Source organism: Nomascus leucogenys, chromosome 10 (assembly GCF_006542625.1).
Source record: "Nomascus leucogenys isolate Asia chromosome 10, Asia_NLE_v1, whole genome shotgun sequence".
NCBI lineage: Eukaryota > Metazoa > Chordata > Mammalia > Primates > Hylobatidae > Nomascus > Nomascus leucogenys.
Window position 1 is genome coordinate 30,050,979 of NC_044390.1, and position 26,197 is coordinate 30,077,175.

General features: G+C 33.9%; 2 protein-coding genes across 3 annotated transcripts in view; one reads left to right on the forward strand and one right to left on the reverse strand.

Moving 5' to 3' along the window:
* GLIPR1L1 (GLIPR1 like 1) overlaps positions 1 to 15,548 on the reverse strand; it is a 40,679-nt gene extending 25,131 nt beyond the window's left edge. The window contains exons 1-3 of one of the 2 annotated variants that reach the window (XM_003259559.4): positions 15,302 to 15,548; positions 6,259 to 6,504; positions 2,448 to 2,548 (exon numbers count right to left, since the gene is read on the reverse strand). In XM_003259559.4, the coding sequence (XP_003259607.1) occupies positions 2,448 to 2,548; positions 6,259 to 6,504; positions 15,302 to 15,475 (521 nt within the window). In that variant the 5' untranslated portion in view covers positions 15,476 to 15,548. The remainder of the gene's footprint in view (positions 1 to 2,447; positions 2,549 to 6,258; positions 6,505 to 15,301) is intronic. The other variant, XM_003259560.4, reaches the window with a different exon arrangement.
* The window catches only part of CAPS2 (calcyphosine 2), a 115,165-nt gene that overhangs the window by 42,677 nt on the left and 46,291 nt on the right, over positions 1 to 26,197 (forward strand). Inside the window, 2 exon segments of the mRNA XM_030819952.1 lie at positions 23,432 to 23,541; positions 24,654 to 24,703. Coding sequence (XP_030675812.1) covers positions 23,440 to 23,541; positions 24,654 to 24,703 — 152 coding nt within the window. The 5' untranslated portion in view covers positions 23,432 to 23,439.

Consider the following 26,197-nt stretch of genomic DNA (forward strand, 5'->3'; position numbering starts at 1 on the left):
CCTGCCTGGCAAGAAGGAATGTGTCAGGGTCTCTCTTAAAGAAGCAGTCTGGCCACAAGCTGTCACAGTGGCTGTGCTGTGCTGTGGGGAATTTCTCCTGGTCCAAACCACTCAGTCTTGCTGGCACCAGCAGCAGGGGAAAATGGCCAACTGGAGCCACAGTGGTGGTGGGCACCCCTCCCTGCCGGGACCTGGTCTTCTTAGGCAGTCTTCAGCCTGCCCCGCTGGCCAGCAGGGAGTCCAATGTAAGGAAATCAATTTCCACTAAAAGTTGTATTGCAGCTGATACACATTTTATCTTTTTGGATATTTTTTCCTCTATGGATTCTATCTTGGATAATTTTTTTCTTTTCTTTTTTTAAAGAGGTAGGGTCTTGCTCTGTTTCTCAAGGCAGTCATGGCTCACTGCAGCCTTGAACTCCTGAATCACTGTCTTGGATAATTTCTAATGTTATGATTTTGAATTCATTAATCTTTTTTTCTGGAATGTCTAATATTTCATTAATTTTAACTTCTAAAAAATCTCAGACATTGTAGTCCTCTGTTTTTAATATGTTTCGTATCTTTGCTTAACATTTACAAATATAGAATACAGTTATAATAACCATTTTAAGGTCTTTCTCTTTTAATTATAACATCTGTGTAAGTTCTGCATTCGTTTCAACTTATTGATTCAGCTTCTTCTTATGTCTTATTTTTTTCCTTCTTTATATGGCTGATTAGATGCCAGACATTGTAAGTGTTAGGTGCTGGGTATTGTGTATTTCTGTAAACCTCCTTGAGTTTTTTTGTTGTTGTTGTTAAAGTTATGTTGTTCTTTTCTTAAAATTATGTGCTTTTGTAATCATTCTCAATCATTTCTTATGTGGGATACAGTCAAATTACATGGGAACATTTTGATCCTTTCAGATTTTACATTACCAATTGTTAGGTGGGTCTGGAGCAGTTTAGTTCTGCTCCCTGTGTGAGTGCCAAGAACTGTGTCCTCTTATTCTTTCAGATGCTTCTTAACCTGGCCTGAAGTTGTTTCCTCATGTGCATGTGCTAATCAATACTCTGCTAATCAATACTCAAGGAATATCTTTTGCAGATTTCTAGCGTTCTCTCTGTGTGTAGTTCTCTTTTCTCTGGTACTCTTTTCTGTGAACTCTAGCTGTATTGGTATTCCTATACTTTTAGCTCCATTTCTTCAACCCAGGGAGCCAGCCAACCTCTGTCTTAGTAATTTCGTATGCCATGACCTGAACGCTCTCACTGAAACAGAAAGCTGGGGGAATTATAGGGCTAACTTTTTTTTGTTGTTATTTTTCAGAGATCACAGCCCTTTTTTGTATTATAGCCAGTGTTTTTAAGACCATTGCTTCATGTGCTTCATCTGTTTTGCTTTTTATGGCTTTTGTTTCAAGTGACAAGGTATATTGGTCCCTACCACTTGGCCAGGGTTGACATAATAATATTCTCGTATGCTTTCACAAGACCCATAAGAAAGCTGTTACGTACATAATTTGGACCCCAAAACCTGACTTATTCAAAGCAGTATGATGCTTAACTGCTTTTTCATCAAATCTTGAGCCTTCATCCCCTATTATTATTCTCTTTCAGTTTCAAATTTTGTGATTAGCCTCCTTAAGAGAAAAGATGTTAATAAATGTGTCAGTAGTTTTATAATTTCTCTGAATCTATAAAAACTCTACTTTTCCCAAGCTATAAAAATTTTTATTTATCATTCTTGTTTTTGCTTCCAAGTGAAAGGTCATGGAAGAAAATACAGAGAGATATATATGCATTTCTGCCTCTCTCTAGTAGTTTTGGCATATCTCAGCTCCTTTTCATCAGTTTTGCATATTTATTCTTTGTCTTTGTTTTTATCTTTTCTACTGCTTATTTTTAAATTGATGTTTGTTGAAGACCTGGGTTATTAACTTTTTATATTCTTCCTAGTATAGATTTACTGAGATTAGAGGACTAGAATTTCATTTTTGGAGTTTCCCTTTAAGCTTATGCTATATTTTCATTTAGATATGCAATTATCAGCAAGACAATTAAAGTTATGTTGTTCTTTTCTTAAAAGTATGTGCTTTTACAATCATTCTCAATCATTCTCTTATTCCACTTATATTGTATTAGAGAAGCATCTGCCAGCCTTTTTGTGTTTCAGTATTTATGTATTACTGTGACAATGTATTTTATATTATCTCTTTTTTTAAACCTATCAGTCTCCATCATTTTCTGTCTCAGGTTTAAGTATCTTATGACAGGTATAGTTTTTCTTTAAGTAAGTCAATATTGTCACCATCTTCTATTTTCACCTATCTCATTTGATTAGCATTGTAGAGGGAGTCATTACTTATCAAAAATGCACTTGTCTCTAGTATAAGATCCTCTTATTTGGCAACCATCATCAACATTAATTTCAATGAAAATATTTTTAAGAGAAAATAACTCACGCAGGTCCGTAGTTGCATACAAATATTGCAGTTGAAGCTTCCCCAAGGTTAGGACACATTGCAACTGCACAACCGACATAAAATGAATTGGCCCAAACTAACTATAAAGAAAAGGAATGTCAAAATAAAATATGGAAAACAATTCTATGCAAACAATGCATTTAGAGAATTGGTATAATCTTTGTCATGCTACAAAAAATAATGTACATAAATATTTATTAGTTACATATTTTTTCTAATGTTTATATTTATATTAAAATTCTTATGTTGTTATGTCTGATTTTATGAGAGCTACCAAGCTAGTTTTTCCTTACTGGTAATTCTCATAAATCAAAAGGATAATATAATATATAACCAAATTCATAATATAATATACAGCCAAAATAATTTCTTCTAGATTATTTATGAAATACATTTTAATTCTATCCCTGGGAATATCATACAAAAAATATGAAAATCAGACTATAAATGAAAACAATAACTTACATTTATTTGTTTTTCTCAGAAAAATTTTACAAATTACATTTTAAATTTTGCAATCTTAACCATATTCTTACCTTTGTCAAGTCACAAGACATAGCTAGGAATTAAAAATATATTGAGTTGATTTTCAAAGATGCCTGCCGTAAGGATGGTGAATCTTTATTTTTATCTAGTTGCAAAGAATAGCAAAGTTATTCAAAAGGAGGAAGACTTCTATGGAAAACTAGTTATGGGAGATAGGTAAAGAGGTGAGGAACATTATTAGTTTTTTGTGACAATGATAGAATAAAATTTTTTCATTTTCCAAATAAACAAAAAAGGGAAAAAAATACTGGTTTACGCCATTTGAAAAATAATCCAAGGAATTTAGACACAGAATAAATTTTAACAACACAGATTTCTGATCTCATTTATTTTACAACTTTATTAGCAAAACGTACTAACCTATTTCATAAATTGAATTATCAATTTTTTTCCATAGGCTTGTTCTAGCCAGAATCAATAGTTTTGCAAAATATATTTTACCAGCTTTTTGTTTGCCTGAGAGGCAGCAAAAGTGCAAGAAAAATCGAAGTGAACTGATAACTTAAAAATGAGTTTTGGGAGGCCGAGGCGGGCGGATTGCGAGGTCAGGAGTTCGAGGTCAGCCTGGCCAACATGGCGAAACCCTGTTTCTACTAAAAATACAAGAACTAGCTGAGTGTGGTGGCATGTGCCTGTAATCCTAGCTACTCAGGAGGCTGAGGCAGGAGAATTGCTTGAACTCAGGAAGTGGAGGTTGCAGTGAGCCGAGATCATGCCACTGTACTCCAGTCTGGGTTACAGGGTGAGATTCCGTCTCAAAAAAAAAAAAAAGAAAGAAAAAAAAAAAGAGTTTTGCTTTCAGCCATCTTTGTAGTTTTGGTGAGTAAGTGACAGATCAATTCTGAGGTAGTTTCCCACTTAATGAAATGAGATAAAGTGAGATGATTAAAAGAGCATTTTTCCTTTTGAATGTTTTAAACAATTAACAAAAAATACAACTAAAATATATATATTTCCAAAAAATCATGTTTAACAATTTGGCTTATGAATAACTAACTACATCATTAAATTTTATCTAAATTGTGAATTTTTGGGGCTTTTGGAGTCATGAGAATAAATATTCACTATGTAGGTTTACGATGTATTGCTTTCATTAAAGAAACTAGATGTAATAGTAATATGAACATTGGATGTAACTCTAATATGAATATCAGTAGGTGATAAATGCAAGAAAATTTTCTCTTATTTTGTTTAGAACATTAAGCAAGATATAGTTGTTGATTTTATAAGAATATAACCATTCCTAATTATTTAACCTTGTGTATAAACTAGCCAATAAAGAGTAAGCTCCCCTTTCTGATTTAGCAATACGAAGGGAGAAGGGGCATTTGAGAACTGGCTTTTTTTGTTTTGTTTTTTTGTTTGTTTGTTTTTTTACTTTACAGCAAAAGAGAAGACAAAGGATATATAAAAGCTATGACCCAGCCTTGATATCATCTTAGGGATATTGCATGTTTTTGTTAATCAGGACATCTGACACCTGATTCATTCTCTCAATTTTCCCGTAGTATCCAAACCATATTATTTACCAACATCTTCCCTGATGTCCTGGAGAGTGTCTAGACTTAGAACAACCTGTTGTTGAACGAAGAGTGAACATAAAGGGAACATGGAAGTTGCTATTATTTGTTCACTGCACCTCTGATAAGAACGAGTTGCTTTAAGACCCTATATATTAATTCAACTTATACAAATGGGTAAGTCCAGAGAAGAAGGTTAGCTCTTTATATTGCTTAAACAGGCTTTCCTAGGGGCTCAGTACCATGTCTAGGATTAAAGTATGGCCAAAAAGGTGAATTTTAGACACACTTACACTTCTATCTGAAATAATTTTAAAAATTAGGAAAATGATAGGAAGTCATGTTTTTCAAGACATTAGGCAACACAACATAATACCCCTGAGATTTGGAGAAAAAAGATAGAAACTGTATAATTGTCCTGGTTTATTGCCTGGAGACAGTTTCTAGATTATGGCTCAGGAGAAGTTTGATACACTCTCATAGTTATGAGGGTCTGATTGAGAGTCTTGGGGAGACCAAGGACACAGAAGTTTAGATGGCATAGTACTGAAGAGGTGAGAATTGTACAGTGACACACTAGGACAATGTGCAGAGGGTCCTCATCATCTATTCAGCAAAGTACTAATTAAAACATGCATGTGAAGAAACTAGTCTAACCCATTTACAAGAACTAGAGGAAATAATAGCAAGGTTTACACAAAGCCAGAAATTGGACCTATTCCCACTTTCCGAATTGGACAACTTCATAATTCTCAGGGTGTTAGGTAGAGCGTGCAGAAGAATCTTGCCTCTGTAGTGAGAGATCATTATCAGCTCTGGACTAAACGCTACTTTTATTCTACCTAACATATTTTAAAAGCAGGAACAAAGAGGATCAAATAAATTGCAGGTAACTTAGCTGTACCCAAAAAGACAGCTCAAGAATATTTATAGTATACAGATGAACCCAGCACTCAACAAGGCAAAATGTACAAATTGCGAATATAATAAAATTTACCCAACATGATATGAGGGAAGAAAATTTGATTCATAATGAAGAGAAAAATCAATTTATTGAAACTAACACAGAGCTAACATAGATACTAGAGCTAGCAGGGAAAATATTAATTATTACAACTCTATCTCATATGCTTAAAAAGCTAGATGAAAGAGCAAACATATTAGGTATATTCGTTGAAGAAGTAAAAATATTAAACTTGTAGAGATACAAACTTTAAGGTGCAAGATTGAAAACAAACTGAATGGGATTAACAGGAGACTAAATATTACAGAAGAATAGATTAGCAAACTTAAAGATGTAGCAATAAAATTACTTGAAATTAATCACAGAGAGAAGAAAACCAAGAAAAAAGACAAGAGCATCAATTTACGTGGGGAAAACTTCAAGTGGCTTTCTACATGAGTAACTTGAAGAGAACTTCCCACTTCCAGGGAAGGGAAGAGAGAGAGTAAGAGAAAGAAGTATTTCCGGAAACAATGGCCAACATTCTTCTAAATTTGATTTAAGTTATAGACTTACAACTTCAAAAAGGCCAGTGAACTGCAGCACAAGAAACATACAGAAAACTTTGGTATATTATTATTAAATTGCTCAAGACCTATGATAAAGGAAAAAATGTAAAGGCAGCCAGAAAAATAAAGGCACTTTACACACAGAGAAATAAATTCTGGCAGTTAAAATGTGCACAAATAAGAACTAATCAATAAAGATGTCAAATATTTACCTGTGTATAATGGCCACAGACTCTGGAACATGATAGACTATCAAAATCATAAAATTGGGTTTCATTATACCAAGCTGTAATGGCAAGTCTTGGTGTGAATGACTTTATTCCACCTAACCAGATATTTTCTCCAACATATTCAAAAGCTGCATAACATTGATATGATTTATCCAAACAATCGTTATGTTCAAATTTGCACTGGTTTGCCCATGCTTTAGCCATCTTTGCTAAACCTTTATCCCAAATCTGAAAGATAAAAATAATTTACATTGAATTGTGCATAAGTATTTGCATTAAATTATTCTAATGATTGTAATCAATTAAGTTTTGCTTACATTTATTATTTTAATAAGATGTAGTTTTTCTTTGGTATTTATCATGTTCATAGTTAGTCATTTCTTTTTAGGTCTACTTCAGAAATATTTATACTCACTCTATGACAGTTCATTGTTATATTACCAGTACTTAGCAGATGGCCTGGGACATTAGAGTCACTAAACAAATAAATCGGAATGTGATTAAAATAAGCCAGAATTCAAAGTCTAGTAATTCAGAAGGTCATGTTAATTTCTTACAATTAAAGGATGAATGCTCATTGATAATTAAAAAGGGCAAAAAACTAGGAATAGAAAGAAAGAATGCCCTTAATTTGATAAAGATAATCTACAAACACACAAAAATCTTATCAAATGGTGAAATATTAAAACTTTCCCTCAATATTAGGAATGAAACAAGATATCTGCCCTAGTTATTTCTATTCATTATTGTACAAGAAGTTAGGTAGTATAATAAAATACACGAGTTGTAAATACATAAGACAAAATATATAAAATATGTAAGGATTGGGATCTATCATTCACAGATTACATGACTGGATACATAAAAATTTAAATTAATACATAATACTATAAAAATAAATGAAGTTATCAAAGTTGAAAGATACAAGGAAAATATGCAAAAACCTATTATATATCTATATATATTCTACAAATGAATAGCTGCAAAACATCCAATATGTATAAATAAATTTAATAAGTGATATACAAGATCTCTATGCTGAAAACTGCAAAAACGTAACTGAAATAAATTGTAAAAGACTTAAATAAATGGAGAGATATAAAATGTTCATGGACCAGAATATTCTGTATTGCAAAAGAATATTGATTATGACATATAATTTTATTTCTAATCAAACTCCAAGTAGTTTTTTTGGGGTGGAAATTGATTACAAAATTTATGTGGAAATGCGATGTTCCAAGTAAAGCTCAGACAATCTTTTAAATGTAGAATAAAACTGGAGACTTTCTCTACCAGATATCAATATTTATCATAAAGCTACATTAAGATATTGTCATATTGACACAAGGGTAGACAAATAGCTCAATGGAACAGAACAGAGTCCAGAAACAACTCATGACAAAAGCAACAGTCTTAATGTAGGTATAATTGCCAAGGTTATTTTTAAACATCTTTTTATTTTTAACTAATTATAAATTCACAAGAAGTTACAAAAATAATACACAGGGGTCCTGTGTAGGCTTCACCTACTTTTCCCAATGGTAATGTTTTTGTAACAATACTATGATATCAAAATAAGAAATTGACATTGGTATTATCTACAGACCTTTTAAAGATTTCAAGAGTTTTACATGCATTTATTTTTGTATATGTGTAGGTTTATGTGATTTTATCATATGTATAAATTGAAGTAATCACTCCCACAATATCTAGATACAGCACTGTTTCAACACCACAAGGATCCTTCATGCTAACCCATTACGTCACAACCACTCACTACCCACACTATCTTTAACCCCTGGCAATCATCAATCTGTTCTTCAGTTCTGTAATTTTGTTATTTCAAGAATGTTGTATAAATAGATGGCCAGGTGTGGTGGCTCATGCCTGTAATCCCAGCACTTTGGGAGGCCAAGGTGGGTGGATCACCTGAGGTCAGGAGATCCAGCCTGGCCAACAGGGTGAAACCCCATCGCTACTAAAAATACAAAAATCAGCCAGGTGTGGTGGCGGGTGCTTGTAATCCCAACTATTCAGAAGGATGAGGAGGAGAATTGCTTGAACCCAGGAGGCGGAGGTTGCAGTATGCCAAGACCGTGCCATTGCACTCCAGCCTGGGTGACAGAGACTCCATCTGAAAAAAAAAAAAAAAAAAAAGAGGCCGGGCGCGGTGGCTCACGCCTGTATCCCAGCACTTTGGGAGGCCGAGGAGGGTGGATCACGAGATCAGGAGATCGAGACCATCCTGGCTAACACGGTGAAACTGCGTCTCCACTAAAAATACAAATAATTCCCCGGGCGTAGTGGCGGGCGCCTGTAGCCCCAGCTACTTGGGGGGCTGAGGCAGGAGAATGGCGTGAACAGGGGAGGCGGAGCTTGCAGTGAGCCGAGACTGCGCCACTGCACTCCAGCCTAGGCGACACAGCGAGACTCCGTTTCAAAGAAAAAGGAAGAAAGAAAAAAAAGAATATTATATAAATAGAATCCTATGGTATGTATCCATTTTGAGACTGGCTTCTCTTCACTCAGCATAATGTCTTTGAGAGCCATGGGGATGTTCCATGTGTTGATAGTTTGTTCCATTTTATGACCAAGTCATATTCCATGGTATAGATGTACCACAGTTTAACTTTCATCTATTGATGGAAATTTGGATGTTTACAAATTTGAGCTATTACAAACATGTATAGAGTCACTAAACTCCTGTTTCTCAAGAGCATTGAATCGGGAGTATCCATAAATATTTGTGAGCAGGTTTTTACGTAGCAATGTTTTCCTTTTTCTAGGAAAAAAGAAAAAGGAAAAAGTGTCCAGAAGTGCAATTGCAAGTCTAAGTCATATGTAAGTGTATGTTTAGTGTTTAGGTGTTTTTTTTTTTTTTTTTTTTTTTTGTAAGAAACTGCCGAACTATTTCCTAGAGTGGCTATACCATTTTGCATTCCCACCAGAAAACTATGACTGATCAATTTTCTCCATGTCTTCACCAGTATTTGGTATTGTCATTATTTTTTATTTTTGCTTTCCTAATTGATGTGTAGTGATATGTCCTTGTGGTTTTAATTTGCATTTCACTAATAGCTAATGATGTTTAACATGTTTTCATGTGCTTATTTTCCATCTGTATATCTCTGTGGCTAAATGTCAGTTAGTCTTCTGTTCATTTTCTAATTGATTTTTTTTCATTTTTTTTTACTGTTGAGTTTTGAGACTTCTTTCTCTAGATAGGAGTTCTTTCTTAAATATATGGTTTGAATATATTTTCTCCTAGCTTATAGTTTGTCCTCTCATCTTCCTAACAGGGTACTTTAGAAAGTAGAAGTTTCTTATTTTGATGAGGTCAAATTTGTTGACTTTTTAAAAATAGTTTTCGGTTTTGATAAAAATCAAAATAATTCATTATATTAGGAAGTTTCATCTAGCCCTGTCCTGAGGATTTTCTCCTGTTTTTCTTCTAATAGTTTTATTTAAATTTATGATTCATTTTGGGTTGATTTTTGCTCTTTAGGTCAAAGTTTTTTCTTTTCTTATAGGCATTAAATGGTGTTTCAACACCATTTCTTGAATAGACTATCCTTGCTCCACTGAATTACTTTTGCATCTTTGTCAAAAATCTACACAGAGGAAAATAAATCATTTTTTGAAAAAGACACTAACACACACATCTTTATAGCAGCACAATTTGCAATTCTAAAAATATGGAAACAGTCTAAATGCCCATCAATCAATAAGTTAATAAAGGAAATGTGGTATTATATATATATTTATACATATATATTTTATATATATGTGTGTATAAAATATATACATATAATGGAATACGACTCAGCCATAAAAAGGAACAAAATAATGGCATTTGCAGCAACCTGGATGGAGTTGGAGACCATTATTCTAATTGAAGTAACTCAGGAATGGAAAATGAAACATTGTATGTTCTCACTTCTAAGTGGGAGCTAAGCTATGAGGACATAAAAATGATGGACTTTGGGGACTCATGGGGAAGAGTGGAAGTGGAGTGAGGGATAAAAGACTACACATTGGGCACTGCTCGGGCGATGGGTGCACCAAAATCTCAGAAATCACCAGTAAATAACTTTTCCGCTGGGAGTACTGGCTAGCCATACGCAGAAAATTGAAACTGGACCCCTTCCTTACACCTTATCCAAAAATTAGCTCAAGATGGATTAAAGACTTAAATGTAAAACCCCAAATCATAAAAACCCTAGAAGAAAAATCTAGGCAATACCATTCAGGACATAGGCACGGGCAAATATTTCATGATGAAAACATCAAAAGCAATTGCAACAAAAACAAAAATGGACAAATGGTATCTAATTAAAGAGCTTCTGTATGGCAAAAGAAAGTATCATCAGAGTGAACAGACAACCTACAGAATGGTAGAAAATTTTAGCAATCTATCCATCTGACCAAGGTCTAATATCCAGAGTCTATAAGGAGATTAAATAAATTTAAAGAACAACCCCATTAAAAAGTGGCCAAAGGACATGAACAGACACTTCTCAAAAGAAGACATACATGTGGCCAAAAAACAAATGAAAAAAAAGCTCAACATCACTTAGCATTAGAAAAATGCAATCAAAACCACAATTGGATACCATCTTAGGCCAATCAGAATGGCGATTATTAAAAAGTCCAGAAACAGGTGCTGGCAGTGTTGCAGGAAAAAAAGGAATATTTTTACATTGTTGGTTGGAGTGTAAATTAGTTTACCCATTGTGGAGGACAGTGTGGCAATTCCTCAAAGATCTAGAGTCAGAAATACCATTTGACCCAGCAATCCCATTACTGAGTATGTACCCAAAGGAATATAGATCATTCTATTATAAACATACATGCACATATATATTCACTGCACACTATTCACAATAGCAAAGACATGGAATCAACCCAAATGCCCATCAATGATAGAATGGATAAAGAAAATACGTGCTACATATACACCATGGAATACTATGCAGCCATAAAAAGGAATGAGATCAAGTCCTTTGCAGGGACATGGATGGAGCTGGAAGCTATTATCCTCAGCAAACTAATGCAGGAACAGAAAACCAAACACCACATGTTCTCACTTATAAGTGGGAGCTGAACGATGAGAACGCATGGACACATGGGGGGATCAACACACATTGGGGCCTGTAGGCAGAAGGGGGTGGGAGGAGAGAGAGCTTCAGGAAGAATAGCTAATAGATGCTGGGCTTAATACGTGGGTGATTGGTTAATCTGTGCAGCAAACCACCATGGCATATGTTCACCTGTGTAACAAACCTGCACATCCTGCACATGTACCCCAGAACTTAAAAATTGAAAAAAAATAACTTTTCCATGCAACCAAACACCACCTGTTTCCCCAAAACTATTATAAAAAAAACCTACAGGAAAAAATGGAAAAAAAATGAAATAAAATGAATTGATGCAGAGTTTTACCAAATGGTTTTCACGACTCTATTGAGATGATCATATAATTTTTCTCATTAAATCTATTAAGAGCAGCAGATTGTAAACAGCAATTAAATTCCCCCAATCCAAGTCAGATTTCTCACAGATTTTTCATTTTCTGGGGAGTTTTCTGTTAATGGTGTTTCCGGTTTTGATCCTGATTATGTTGATTAATTTTCAAGTCCTAATCCAACTTTTTATTGCTGAGATAAATCCCATGATATAATATTCTTTATATGTGTTGCTGGATTCAATTGATTATAATTTTGTTGAAGATTTTTTGCATCTACATTGAGCTATAATTTTCTAACCTGTAATGTTTTGTCTGGTTTGGTGTCAGGGTAAAAGTTGACTCATAAAGTTCCAAAAGGTTTTCTCTTTCAGTTTCACAAAGAGATTTGTATAAGATTGGTGTTGCTTTTTTCTTAGAATTCACCTGAATTTTCTGTTAAGAGTATTTTAAATTACATATTTAATTTATGTAATGGCATAAGACTATGTAGATTGATGAAGATGCAGATGAATGATCTCATTCATAAATTGGTTAAATATCCCTGTTAAAAGATTTATATTGGGTTCAAAATCAATCTCTAACCCAGGATTCTTTCATTTGTACAAGACAAAGAATACAACAGTCGAAAAATAATAATAGAAATTAAAGAAATAAAAATAATAAGCAATACTTCTATTAGGCAAAGTTCAAGGATTTAATGTTACTTTATAAAACACATAGTACAGAATGTAATGTTTATGAGACTTTATGTGATAAATAACATGGCACCCATATATGAAATAAAAATTCCAATCTTGAGGTAGGTAGTTTCACTGACGTATACATATGTAAAAAAAACTGTACATTAAAACTAGTGCATTTTATGCACTTATTCACTAGTAATCCTTCAATAAACAACATATCAAAATATTGTGTCAATTTTATAAAATGCTGATTTTCAAGACATTTGTCCATTTATTTTCTTTATGTTGTCAAATTTATTAGTATAAAGTTGTTCAAAATATTCTCTATCCATTTAATGTGTGGAGTTTTTTAAAAGTGATTTTCCATTCTTAAAATTGATTTTTGAGTTGTGTCTTTCTTCATTAATCTTTTTTTTGCTACTGGTTTATCAATTTTATTGATATATAGTTTTAAACCAACTTTTGATATTATTGATTTTAGTCCATCATACTTTTACTTTCAATTTCATCAAATTATGATCATCTTTAGTTTTTTAAAATTTTCTTGTGCTTAATTTACACTTGTTTCCTACCTTCTTGAGTTGAAAGGATAGGTCTTGATTTTTAACTATTCTTCTTTCCTAAAATATTCATTTAAATCTATGCGTATGCTTCCAAACACTTCTTTTGCTATATCCCACAACTTTTGATATGCTGTGTTTCCATTAACATTCAAATCTAAATTATAGTAATCTCTATTATTATTTCTTCTTTAACTTATGGACCATTTAGGTATGTGCTGCTTGATTTCACATTTTGGGAGATTGTGCACACTTTATTTCTAGTTTAAGTCTATTTTTTTCAGAAAATATAGAACAAAATTTCAAATACTTTTAATTTATTGAGACTTGTTTTATGGTTCAGCATATTGTTTATATTGATGAATGTAATGAATACTTGATAAGAATTTGTATTTTGCAGTGTGGTATAAATTGTTTAATATCAATTAGGCAAAATCGTTTGATGTTCAAATCTGTTTTATTTTTACTGATTTTTACCTACTTGTTCTCTTATTCACTAAGATTAAAATCTCTATGACTGTTTTGTCTCTTTCTCCCTTTACTTTTGCCAATTTTTGTGTACTGAAATATATTATTACATTTATTTGTATTGAAGATTGCTGTGTCTTTTGTTGAATTGGCCCTTTTATTTTCCTAAATGTCCCCTTTTATTTCTGGTAGTTCTCCTTGTCTTAAAATCTACTTTGGTAGCTGTAAATATAGCTACTCTATCTTAATTTTAGAGTTTGCATAATATATTTTTTCCATTTTTTACTTTAATCTATTTGTGATGTGTTTCTGTTACAAAAGCATTAATCCAATCTGATAATCTTTATTTTTAATTAAAGTATGTAGTAGTCATTTGCATTTAATATAATAATTTTAACATGGTTAAGTTTTAGTCTACCATTTACTATTTTTAATGGATTCCCTCTTTATTCTTTTGTTCCTTGTTCCTGTTTTCCAAAAATTAATCAAGGACTTTAGTATTCTATTTACTGGATTTTTAGCTCTACCTCTTTGTGTATTTTTAATGGTTATTCTAGATATCAAAATATGCATTCTTAACTTCTCACGGTCCATCCGGAAATATTATTGTGATTCTTAACAATATAAGGAACCTTCAGCAGAATAATTCTATTGACACTTCACTTCATTTTTTATGCATTGGTTATAATGTGTTTTGTTTCTACATTACTGTAAACTCCACAATTCATTGTTATCACATTTTGCTTTAAATAGTCAAAGAGTACAAAAGAAATATAAAGAACATTTATTATATTTAACCCCACATTTACTCTTTTTTATCATACAATTTACAATAAAACTCTAAAGGCATCACCCTTATTAATACTAATATTAGTATTTCTGAATTCAGTTGAAGATTTATTTCTAGTTAATTTATGCCTTGGACAACCCCAAGCTGGTAAACATTATATATTGAAATATCTTAACAATTCTGCATTAAAGAGATTAGTTTATTCTTGTTTCATTTCCGATATCTATTTGAATCTTTCTCCCCCATCAAAGTATAATTTTCTTTTACAGTAGACTAGTACATTTTTGAGCTTATTTTAATGCCTGAGTTGTGATTTTATAATTACTTTTGTTTTCCACTGGATAGAAAAGAAGAAAGCTGGAATAGATATGAGTTATACTGTATCTACATCTGCATAGTACATAAAATAGACTAATACTATCAACGTTTATGCTCATAATGATGCATTTGTAAACAAGAAAAAGTTATAATGCAAGGGAAATTTCCAATCATACAATTCATAGTCAAGTATTTAACATTTTGTAAATTCTATGGATTATTTTAATAATCCAATGCTTTTTATGCTTATTCTTCAATAGAGTACTGTATTTTTTTCAAATATAATACTACACATGAAGTGTTGTTTTGATCTTGGATTCATATGATATAAAAATAAGTAAGAGAGCAAGAGAATCTCCATTCCTGGGCTATTTCTTTGGTATCTTGTATCTTGGTTGTGGGGGGTGGAAAGTGCTAGCTAAAAGATGGAAGAAAGGAAACAAAATAATCCTGTGTTCAGTACTTATAACTTTAGTGGTGCAACAAAGCAACTTCCAAACACTGCTCCAGCATCCCCACCTTCCCCGCAAGAGACAAGGAACAACTTCAAGTCTTCCTTTCTTGTTCACTCCTATGACTCTGGAGAAGACAGCCCAGCCAAGGTGTGATTTTTTTTCTTTTTAACTGCATATATATAAAGTCCGGACTGAATTAGTACAAGTTAAGTCCGTGAAATTTACCACCCAGATACCTCAGGATGAGTCAGAGATTTAAGAACCCAGCCCTAGTTCTTTCTCACCATGTATTTCATGTCGGCCGCGGAAGGGTTGACTTTGCCACGCCATTCGTTGTGGGCTTCGATGCAGTTGTCTATAAAGTGTGGGTCAGTGATGGATGGGATTTTGGAAGATGTACTGGCTACCAAACACAGACCCAAGATCCATAAACAACTGAATTTATTCTTCAGAGCCATGGAAGGATGTGGAGGATGCCCTGACTGCGCGGACCAGTAACGGCTGAGACAACCCGATTTCCCCACGCTCCTGCACCACCCTCTCCCTTGACTCCATCCTCCTGCACAGGCTCGAGCCCAGCGCGGGGATGCCCAGCAGGCTGGATCAGCTTGTCAGTGTCGCTGTGGGGAAGAACAGGCAAAGCAGGGTTCCGCTTCCACAAAGCTCTGAGCTACAAGGGAAAGCTCCGAGTCGCCCTCTGGTGGAGGGAGTTTCAACCATCCAAACGGCTTTCTGTGGATCCAATCTGTAATCTGCAGAGTGCGCCTGGATTGTAATACGGATTGCAATATGCAAGCCACACAAGTTAGGTAAAGAACAAGTGCGGGATGCTGACAATGGGGCAGTCGAGTGCAAAGCACTATATATTCGTTTCTTAGACGCAGCTTCCGTGTATAGATTTTTATTCTTCTAAATAATCTAGAATCATATTGCCACTTCCCTCAGAGATTGGGAATAGAGTAAGAATAGGCAATTCTTATACAGTGACATACTGTGATCCTAAATTATTAACTTGTCAAACATTTAATAATTTCCTTCTATTTTTTCGTCTGAAGAGACCGACTGCTTAGATAGATAAAAATAGATGCCTGGAAAATGTAGCCAAGTAGTTCCTCTTGACAAAATCTTCCCTTTTTGAGAGTTTGGAACAGAGCCACTGTATGGTGACTGGTAGACTCCAAGAGTTGCTTTAATTGATACACTGAGACTGGGATGGACAGAGTACATTTGATTGTCTATTTTACCTGCAATGCAATATAAATCAACTTCATTTGGCTTAATGTTTTAAATTCATTACATCAGTTATATTGATATTCAGTAATAAATCAGCATTTTTCCCCATGACATTAATTTTTTTTAGTATTTCTATGTTTCAAATAAATACCTTTACTTAGTAATTTGAGGTTGTTTACAATGCCATTTAATTCAAGTGAACACATACTTGTATCTGCTGAATGTTCCGCCATAGTCAACCTTGACACAAAAAACAAAAAACAAAACAAACTACCTTGATGCAGCTACTATCTTTTTAAAAATAAAATGCAGAAAATTAGATTATAAAAAAACAAAAAATGCAAGGATCCTAATGGGAATTCTACTGGGCAATAGATAATATATTTCTAGACTACTACCAGCTAATGGAGAATTGCTGTATATACTACTTTCATATCACATACGTAGTCCAAACTGAGCTTCTGATATCCCACACCCAAAGACATGAACATATATACAGGTGTGTGTATATGTGTGCGTGTAGGTATGCAGATAGATAAATTGATACAGATATGTACATCTACATGTGTCTATATATATATGTCTCTTCCTGGATATACAGATATCTATAGGCATATACACATATACATATACACACATGTATGTGTATATACACACATACATGTGTATATACACACATACCTTTATATACGTAAAGTTCTCTCCATGTATAAATCTCTGTGTGTATACACATATATGTATATGTGTGTATGCCTATAGACATATATACATCTACACAGAGAGAGATACAGATGTCTATAGACATATATACATACACATATGTGTATGTACAGAGAGAGAGAGAGAGAGAACTTTTAGGGAATTGGCTCACATTACTGTTGGGGGCCACAATAAAAAATCTAAAGTCCTAGGTATGGCCCAAAAGACACTACATAATCTGACCATGGCTAGTTCTCCGGCCTCTTTCCTGCATTCTCTCCTGGCTTATTCTGCATCAGCCACATCCATCAGCTTGATGAGGATGCCCTCTCCTCAGCTCCTTTGCACTTGCTGTTACTTTTGCCTGTAGTGCTCTTTATAGAGTTCCCTTCAGTGAAGTCTTTCCTGATCATTCTACATCTCCTGTCTGTCAGTGCCTATCCACTTAACCTGTTTTATTTTTCTTCATTGCATTAAATTACCTCCTGAATTTATGTTATTTATTTTTTTTAACATCTGCCTTCTCTATCAGGTTGTAACCGTCACTGCAACAGTAGCTTTATTTTCTTCATTGCTATATCTCTAGCACCTTGAACAGGAACTGAATCTTTAGGCTCCCAATAAAAATTGGTTGAATAAATAAATGAGTTCTCTTTAACTTTCTAATAATGTTGTATACAACTGTAAGCTTCTTAAGAGCAGAAACTATATTTTAATTGTTATATATATGTATATATACATATGAGGGGCTCAATAAATTTTTTGACTTAATCATATAAAAGGAAATGCTGGGTCAGCTTATATATTTCACTTTTTCTAACATTGGGTATATTTGAAGATAGAAAGTGTTCAATGGATGTTTGTCAAATATATAAGTGGCTGAATGAACAAATAAAAACAAAGATAAAGTAAAATATTTTCAAGTAGTAGGTACTCAGTGAATGTTGAATGCATTAATGAATGATCAAGTAAATGAAAATTTAAAGTTGAGCTTCAAATGCAAACTATTTTGGAACTACAAAACAGTAAAGGTTGATAGGGATAAGGTTAATAGGGATAAAGGTTAACAGATAGCTAATTTAGTTTCATTTAGTGTATAGAGAAATTAACTGCCTATAATAACAACAGAAATTTCACGGAGTAATAGATTTAAAGATTGGCAAAAGTAGAGTATATATAGTCAAACATAATCCAAGATTATTGCTCTTCTAATAGATGTTTTTAACAAAATGTCTGAATTGTATCATTATGTTTTTTAGACCATGGTCCCAATGGCTTAGACAGCTATATTCAGAAATACTAAAACAATTTAGGTGTAAAAAGTCTAATTGCCAGGAATCAACAGGTGCATGTCCTAATGTTATTTTCTTGAACATCTATTTCTGGAACGGCCAAGGTTAGTACGGGCACCAGAATTTTTAAGGTCTTTTATAACTTTTTAAAAGTTAAATTTAGTTTTCTGTTCTATTTCTATGTGTTTTCTGCTATTTATTTTTGCTTTTCTTTCTATGTGGGGGTAATGGGTGGATGAATTTTATGGAGTGCAGCAGAAAAATACAGTGATTACATTATACCTCATTTCCTTCACTATTTTTATAGTTTAAAAATTTATTTGTATTTTTACTCCCAAACTTGCTCCAGGAAATACTGGAAATATTCACGTTTTGATACATACATTTTGAAGGGAGCTAATTTTGAAAAGTTACTGCTGATTAGAAAAACATGATTATGAAAGAACTGGATTAACCTTCATAGACTCTTCTAATTTGAATATCTGACTCTTGGCTGTGTAATTTAGGAAAGTTAGTGCATATTAGAGTGGAGTGGAACCTTGGAATTATCTCAAACCAGCTTTTTCCCTTTATAGATGAGGAGTTGATGCCAAGACATTGTGTACAGAGCATACATAAAAATATTTAGGCCGGGCGTGGTGGCTCACGCCTGTAATCACAGCACTTTGGGAGGCTGAGGCAGGGTATCACCTGAGGTCAGGAGTTTGAGACCAGTCTGGCCAACATGGTGAAACCCCCTCTATACTAAAGATACAAAAAATTAACCGGGCGTGGTGGTGGGCGCATGTAATCCCAACTACTCTGGAGGCTGAGGCAGGAGAATCGCTTGAACCCGGGAGGCAGAGGTTGCAGTGAGTTGAGATTGTGCCATTGCACTCCAGCCTCGGCAACAAGAGGGAAAGTCCGTCCCCTCCCCCACACAAAAAAAATAAAGGCAAAGAATAAAATGCAGGTTTCTTGATTTCTAGGCCTTTACCCTTTCCATACATCATTTTAAATTTTAATTATATATACACATACAAATACACATATATATGCAATTATTCATGTAATCATCTATATGTACATGTTCACACAAATTTAAAGTGATATCCATGTCTAATATCTATATCTCTAGATAATATATTGCAGTCTTTAAAAAAAATAAGTGCAAGCTCCTTGAGAGCAGATATTGCAGCATATGCTTAAATTTCTTCTCCTCAAAACGTCATTCTGGGCTCTGCGCACAGACAGGTGCCTTATGAAATATGTTAAACAGAATTCAATTAGACAAAGAATTACACAACAACCGCCGTGGATCCGGGCCGGACTTTGGCTGTTTCCCTGCTCAGGAGAAGCGCAGGTGAGTGAGTCCGCTCCGGCTCCTCGCCGGGGTTTAGGGACGCCGCGGAGCCAGTTCCCTGGGAGGCTCTGGCGGCTGTAGCTGAGATTTCACCCCTTTGGGTTTTCCAGCCAGCAAGTACTTCTCAGAGCGTGGCGGGGTCTACGGCCACAAGCTCAGTTCGGGTCAGCCAGGCAGCGGAACTGAGGAGGCAGATTGGTGGGGGCGGGAGGTGGTGTAGAACAAACCAGGGACTTAGGCCGACGACCTTTTCGTCCCTGGAGGTGAGAGTGTAATCAGAAGCCCTGCGCTGCGGCGCCTGTTGCCGGGCAACCTGCAGACGCGGGCCTGGACTGTCTAGACTGTCCTGTCTGAAGCTTTCTGAATGCGGTTTTTGGAGGAATCGCGCTAGTTTATACCTTTTCCAGCTCTTCTAACTCTGGACCTCTTCTTACCGAGCTTGTTAAGTGAAATCAGGCTGGCTGTCTCTTGTGCCCCTCGCCTGTCCTGTCCAGGAATCCCAGTTAGGTAGGGGATGGGGAATTCCTTCTGCTACACTGCAGGTGCTCTGAAGTATAATATAATTTGGGAGCAGGGAGAGTGATGTGGGTGAAAGGAGATATTACTCTGTTTTGCTTGAAATTAGGAATGACCTAAGTTTCAATTCACATATCTGGGTCTGTAGTCGTCTGGGATCCAACATAGACTTGGTCCCTACCTTCATGTAGCTTAAATACTAAATTGTATTTACATCTCTTTCTTTTTTTCTTATTTATGCGCTGAATTAAATCAGTTTAGTTTTTGCTTTTCATTTTTTTCTGATTTGATATAAGTAACATAATAGCCAGTAATATTACTACCAAGAGAGAATTGATAATAATTGGTAGTGGAAATAGTCATCCTTAAAAAAAAAAAATGAGGGAAATGGGAAGTGTGTTCAGTTATTTTTGGTAGCACTAAAGACATTAGCCAACAGTATTTATTATATGCTAGCAATATCATCTCATGACGTGCAGCTATTTGAGTGGGGACAGAAGCCATTTAGAAGTGCTATCCCTTCCTTTTGCTACTCCCTATCTCCAACATTGCCCAGCGGGATATTCAGTGCTTGACAAAACAACCCTTGGCATAGGTTTCAAAGATTCTTTCACAGCCAGTTGTTTGCTGATTCTTGTGCCACCAAGTTTAGATTTCTAATTCTTTAGTCCCTACGGCTAATTCCCCTCAGATTCTTCTATTACCTTTACCAGTGAGGATGTAGTACTGAAAAGAGATCTGAAACTCATGTGTGAATTCAGGTCTGCAATAACTGGCAAACATTTAGCGAAGTACAGTTCACTTTTCTGGGTCTCAGCTGGCTCGGTTTGAAGATCAGAAGGTTGAGCTGTTTTTGTCTTTGAAGCCCTGTCAAAATCTTAAAATTATCTACATAGGGTGTCAGTTGCCTGACTGCTGTAATTCGATAGATCCGAAAGTGTTCCATATATGACGGCATTGCCCTTTGAATACTCTTACTGTATCTAAGTTCATCACTTTTGTGTTATGTCATTCTGAATTAACTAACTTCACTTATTTAACAAACATTTGTTAAGTTCCTACTACATTGTGGGCTTTCTAAATCCTGAGACATAGGGTGAGCAAATATGAAGCTTATAGTCTAGCATTAAAGACTAATAGCTATAATGTAATGCTTTAAACATCTTATCTAATTGAAGACAGAATTTATATGTTGGCATTGTGATTATGTTACAATTAGATGCAGAGAAATGAAAGGAATCTAAGAATATGTATAAAATGTATACATGTATTTTGCGATACATTAGTTTACTTATTAACTAAATATTTTCTACCCATGCTTTATTAAGGGCGGGAAGCGCCAACCTTCATGGTCTTGACAGTTTATTAGGGAAATGAAAATCTAATGACAGTGAAGAGTGAAGATTGTCATGACTGGGGAAGTACAGGAACTGGGAGGACCTGGACATTTGAGGATTTACATGTTTCTGCTTTTTAAATTTGCAAATAAATTATACTGATTTTAAATGACCGATAGTGATTTGAAATAGCTATAACTGTTACTAGGATATAAATAATTGAGAGACTGATGTGTGGAGAAAATCACTTTGCTGATTGTTCAGGGTCCTTATCTCAACTTGGGTTGGTTAGCCAGAAATCATCATCGCAAATACAATAATTTGTGTGATTAAACAACCAACCCAACCCTGGCCTCCAAAACGAAACAATAGCAACTTTTAAAAGTTGCTTCTTTGTGAAAAATAGCTCTGGAAAGAAAGCCATCTGTAGTGCTATAGGAGAATTTTTCAATCTAATGATTTGTATTTTTTTTCAGAATATGTTTACTATTGGTTGATAAGTCTCCTTGACTTTACTTAGAGTGGAATTCCAGGCTTATGGCAAGGGATTTTTAGAGGAAGAAGCTCTAGGGATGGGGTGAAGAGAACCATGTAGATAAGTTAGTAAGGAGTTGGGATATCTTTCACTGGGCATGAAATGAAAGTATATTTTAATAATATATTTTATTAATTTCATAAATAAAGTATATTTTAATAATTTTAATAAATATACTTAATTTTAATAAAGTATATTGTAATAATAATGATGGCTACCATTTATTGAATGTTACATTATTTCAACAGGAAAAGTACTAACATTAAATTCATTTTACATATTACATAGAAACATTGGTTCATAGAGATTAAGTTTTCAAATTTAAATTATGGGAAAATGGCAAAAATCAGGATTACAATGTATGTCTGTCTAATTCCTAGCTGGCAGGATGCCATGCTATCTTTCCTTTAAAAAACAAAACAGAAATAGTTTACTATTATTATTAAATCTAAGACTATAGAAAAAGAAAGTATGGATAAATATTTAAATGTAAAATTATCCTTGGTAATAAATATAAATGTGAAGTATAAAATTTTCAAAATTTCAATGAAATATATTCATTTGATTTTTATTTTGTACATATTTGCAAGTTGATTACTTTCAATATCCTTTTGTTAGCATTTTTACCAATCACCACATTATTACTAATTGGACCATTTACTCCATTTTATTCTTGTTCTAGATGAAGAATACTGCTTGTTAAAAATATTTTCATCAGCCTACTCTGGCAAAACCAAAACTCATAAAGGTTTGAGAAATGAGTAAAGGAAATAAATGTATATTTCGTGGTAGTAGAGAAGAGGGAGATGCATTAGTTTTCTATTGTTGCTCTAAAAAATTTTTTAAACTTAGTGGTTTAAAACAACATAAATTTATTATTTTATAGTTCTGGAGGTCAGAAGTACAACATTAGTCTTAAGGGGCTAAAATCGAGCTGTCAACAGGGCAGGTTCTTTCTGGAAGCGCCAGAGGAAAATCCATTCCTTGCCTCTTCTGCCTTCGGGAGGCTGCTCATGACCTCTTCTTTCATCTTCAGAACCAGAATGCCTAGCATCTTCACCCCTCTCTGACCTATGCTTCCATCCTTACATCTTCTCTGTCTCACTCTGTTCTTCCTGCTTCCCTCTTACAAGGATTCTGGTGGTTACACTGAGCCCACCAGAGAATCCAGGATAATCTCCCCATCTTAAAATTCTTAATTCATCTGAAGTCCTTTTTGCCATGTAAGGTGGCATATTTACAGGGTCTGAGGATTAAGACATGGCCTTCTTTGGGGGCCCATTATTCATACTAACACAGGGCATAATGTAATTGCTCTATAAAAAGTTGATATTGGTAAAAGCACTAAAAGTGATTAACCTTGTGATTTCTTTCCAGGTAAACTTGTTAGGTAATGTGTATGACTTATTTAAAATTAGAGTAATAATTATCATTTAACATTTACTCTACCTTTTTCAAAGTATACTGCATGATAAATACAGGAACTTGAATGGATTTAGAGGTTAAAGGAGTTGCTGCCACTTCTAGGAGCCAAATTCAGCCATTCTTTGGAAGAAAGAAGCCTCTACAAGTATGTGAGCTCTATATAATCTTCTTTCAGGATGACTTATAAATAATTTTTTTACCTTTTCTTCATGTTTTATGACTACTTATATTCACAGATATTTAGGATCAACATTTCCTAGATTTGAAGAATGGAACCACCAAAATTGAAGATAATAATTACTTAAAAAATTGCCACTGCTTGAATTAGTTTTATTTTTTTAAATTAAACTTATTGTATTATTATTGTTATTTAAGAATATTTGTTTAAGGAAAATATAAAAAAAGGAAAATGGTAGAATGTAATTTTTGTGGTTGCTACTAATATCACAAAAAAAGCACAAGTCAGATAACATTTCAGAAATAGGGTATAAGTGCTGATGGGTGAATTATTTTCTATTTTCATTAACTTGAAGTTTTCCTAAGACTCATATATATCTTCTATTTCATGGTGGCTAAGCTTGCTGTAATTTTCATGCCTTGCAGTTTTTTTTGGCAATAAGATTGAATGTTTACAAACACATGCATATATTTGTTACTTTCTTTCTCAAACCCTTCACTGTCTTCCCATTACCTTAAAAACAAGGTCCAAGTTCCCTAACTTGTACTATAATGTAAGAGCTTGACCCTACCCCCCTCGCACTCTGGATTTTACCCCTTTCCAAATGCTAGCTCTTATCTGGAGGCCTGTGCAGTACAAGTTGTTTCCTAGCTGAACCAATTTTCTTTCTTCTCTTTTCATCTAGCTAACTCCTCCTTATCTGTCAGAACTCCTGTTAAAGGTTGCCTTAAGAAAAAAACAAAACAAACAAAAAAAAAACAAGCTTCCTAAATTCCCTAGAGTAGGTTGGGCATACTGCTATGTAATCGCTCTGTTACAGACCTATTTTTTCCATTATTGTTTATTTGAGAGAAAGTCTTCTCCAGCAGAGTGGTATGTGGGTAGGGATTATCTGTCTTGCTTGCCATTTTATCTGTGTCTCAAGCACAGTAGGAAGGGGCTTAATAAGTATTTATTATATAGAGTCTACTGAGAAAAATTATAATTAGCTTTATTGCACTGACTTATTGTGTATCTGTTAAAGTATAAAGGGTATATTTATATTCATACTAATTCAAAAAAATTTTTTTAAATTAAAGCAAAGGTGGACTTCTGAATCATGGACAAACCAGAATTCTTGCCCACCAGTGTAAGTTATGTTTCTTCACGTTTGGACTGTTTAATGGGCACATATATATCATACATTGACTAGTTAAAAAAGAAAGCAAAATTATATATGTAGCTATGATTGTGAACCACAGAAAAATCTATATGCATATGGATAGCCTGAAAATTACTATACCAAAATTAAAATAGCTTTTGTGATAAGATGGTAGAATAATAGGTAATACTTCTTTGGTTTTTTATTTTCCTTAATATATTTTACATTTTCCTGAAAAAGTGAAAATATTCGTTTATTTGGAAAATTCAGCTATGTGCATTTATTAAAGAGATGTGTAAATTTTTATCCTTGTATAATTCATCTAGTTGGCATGAATTTAAGGATAATTATGTCTGTGCTTTAATTTTGAGGAGTATGACAATTTTATGAATCTTAAAATTATTTTATTTTTGGTTTAGAGTATATTAATTTATGTTTTATGTTACATGTTATTTTGACTTTTAAAATTTGGAATAATACGATTTTTATATTCTTTCAAGTATTTTAGATTACAGAGCTTCTTTAAAAATAGAAATTAAAAACTTAGTAATTTACTAGGCTGAACCACACAATATTGACATTTCTGAAGATCAAAATGAATAAACATCAACATTTATGTGGTTCTGTGTGATAGATTACCTGTGTGCTCATCTTGACATAAAGAATAGAGTTAGGTGCAAGCACTAGATCCAATATATTGAGTGAGTAACAATGGCTGTGTCAGTTGTGTGCAGAGAAAAGTTTAAGGACTGGTTTTCTGAAAGTGTATTATAAGTTTATTGTAAAATTTACTTGTTTATTATAAAGAAATTTAAGCATATATTAAGTTGATTATAGCTTTTACTACTATAAAGGATGTGTAGCAATCAATTTACAAATATTAATCAAATATATAGTCTGTCTTGTAGATTCCATGTAGCCAATCGATTTTCACAGAATTGTCTCTTTGTTTTGTTGCTGAACTCTATATCTCTAGCTAACCTGTGGTTGTAACTGATGAACTAGTGTAGTTCCAACATGAATTTTGGTTAATATTTTTATTTACTTTAAAAAGTGACATGAGTGATTTCTTGGCTGAGTCAAATAATAGTTTTCAATATAAAACCATGTTTCTTCAGTGTATTTTGGGGCTATTCACTGTGTGACAGGTATAGACATGATATAATTTTAGGTTGAATCTGCATTATTAACATTTTCTCCACCACTTGTTAAAGTTTCCGAAATCAACCAAATATTAAACCAAGTCCTATTCATAGCATTTGCCAATTTCAGTGTAAATAATCCCACCAAGTCTGTTTCAGTGTACCTATACGACATCACTGAGCACAGCCTTGGAAAGAGATGCACACTATTACACTACCATAGAGACAGGATAAACATGGATACATAGATAATCTCTAGAGCACAGATAATAGTGAAGTACAGTGAAATCATCAGGAAGTGATGAATTTTGAGTATTTATTTATTTATTTTGAGACGGAG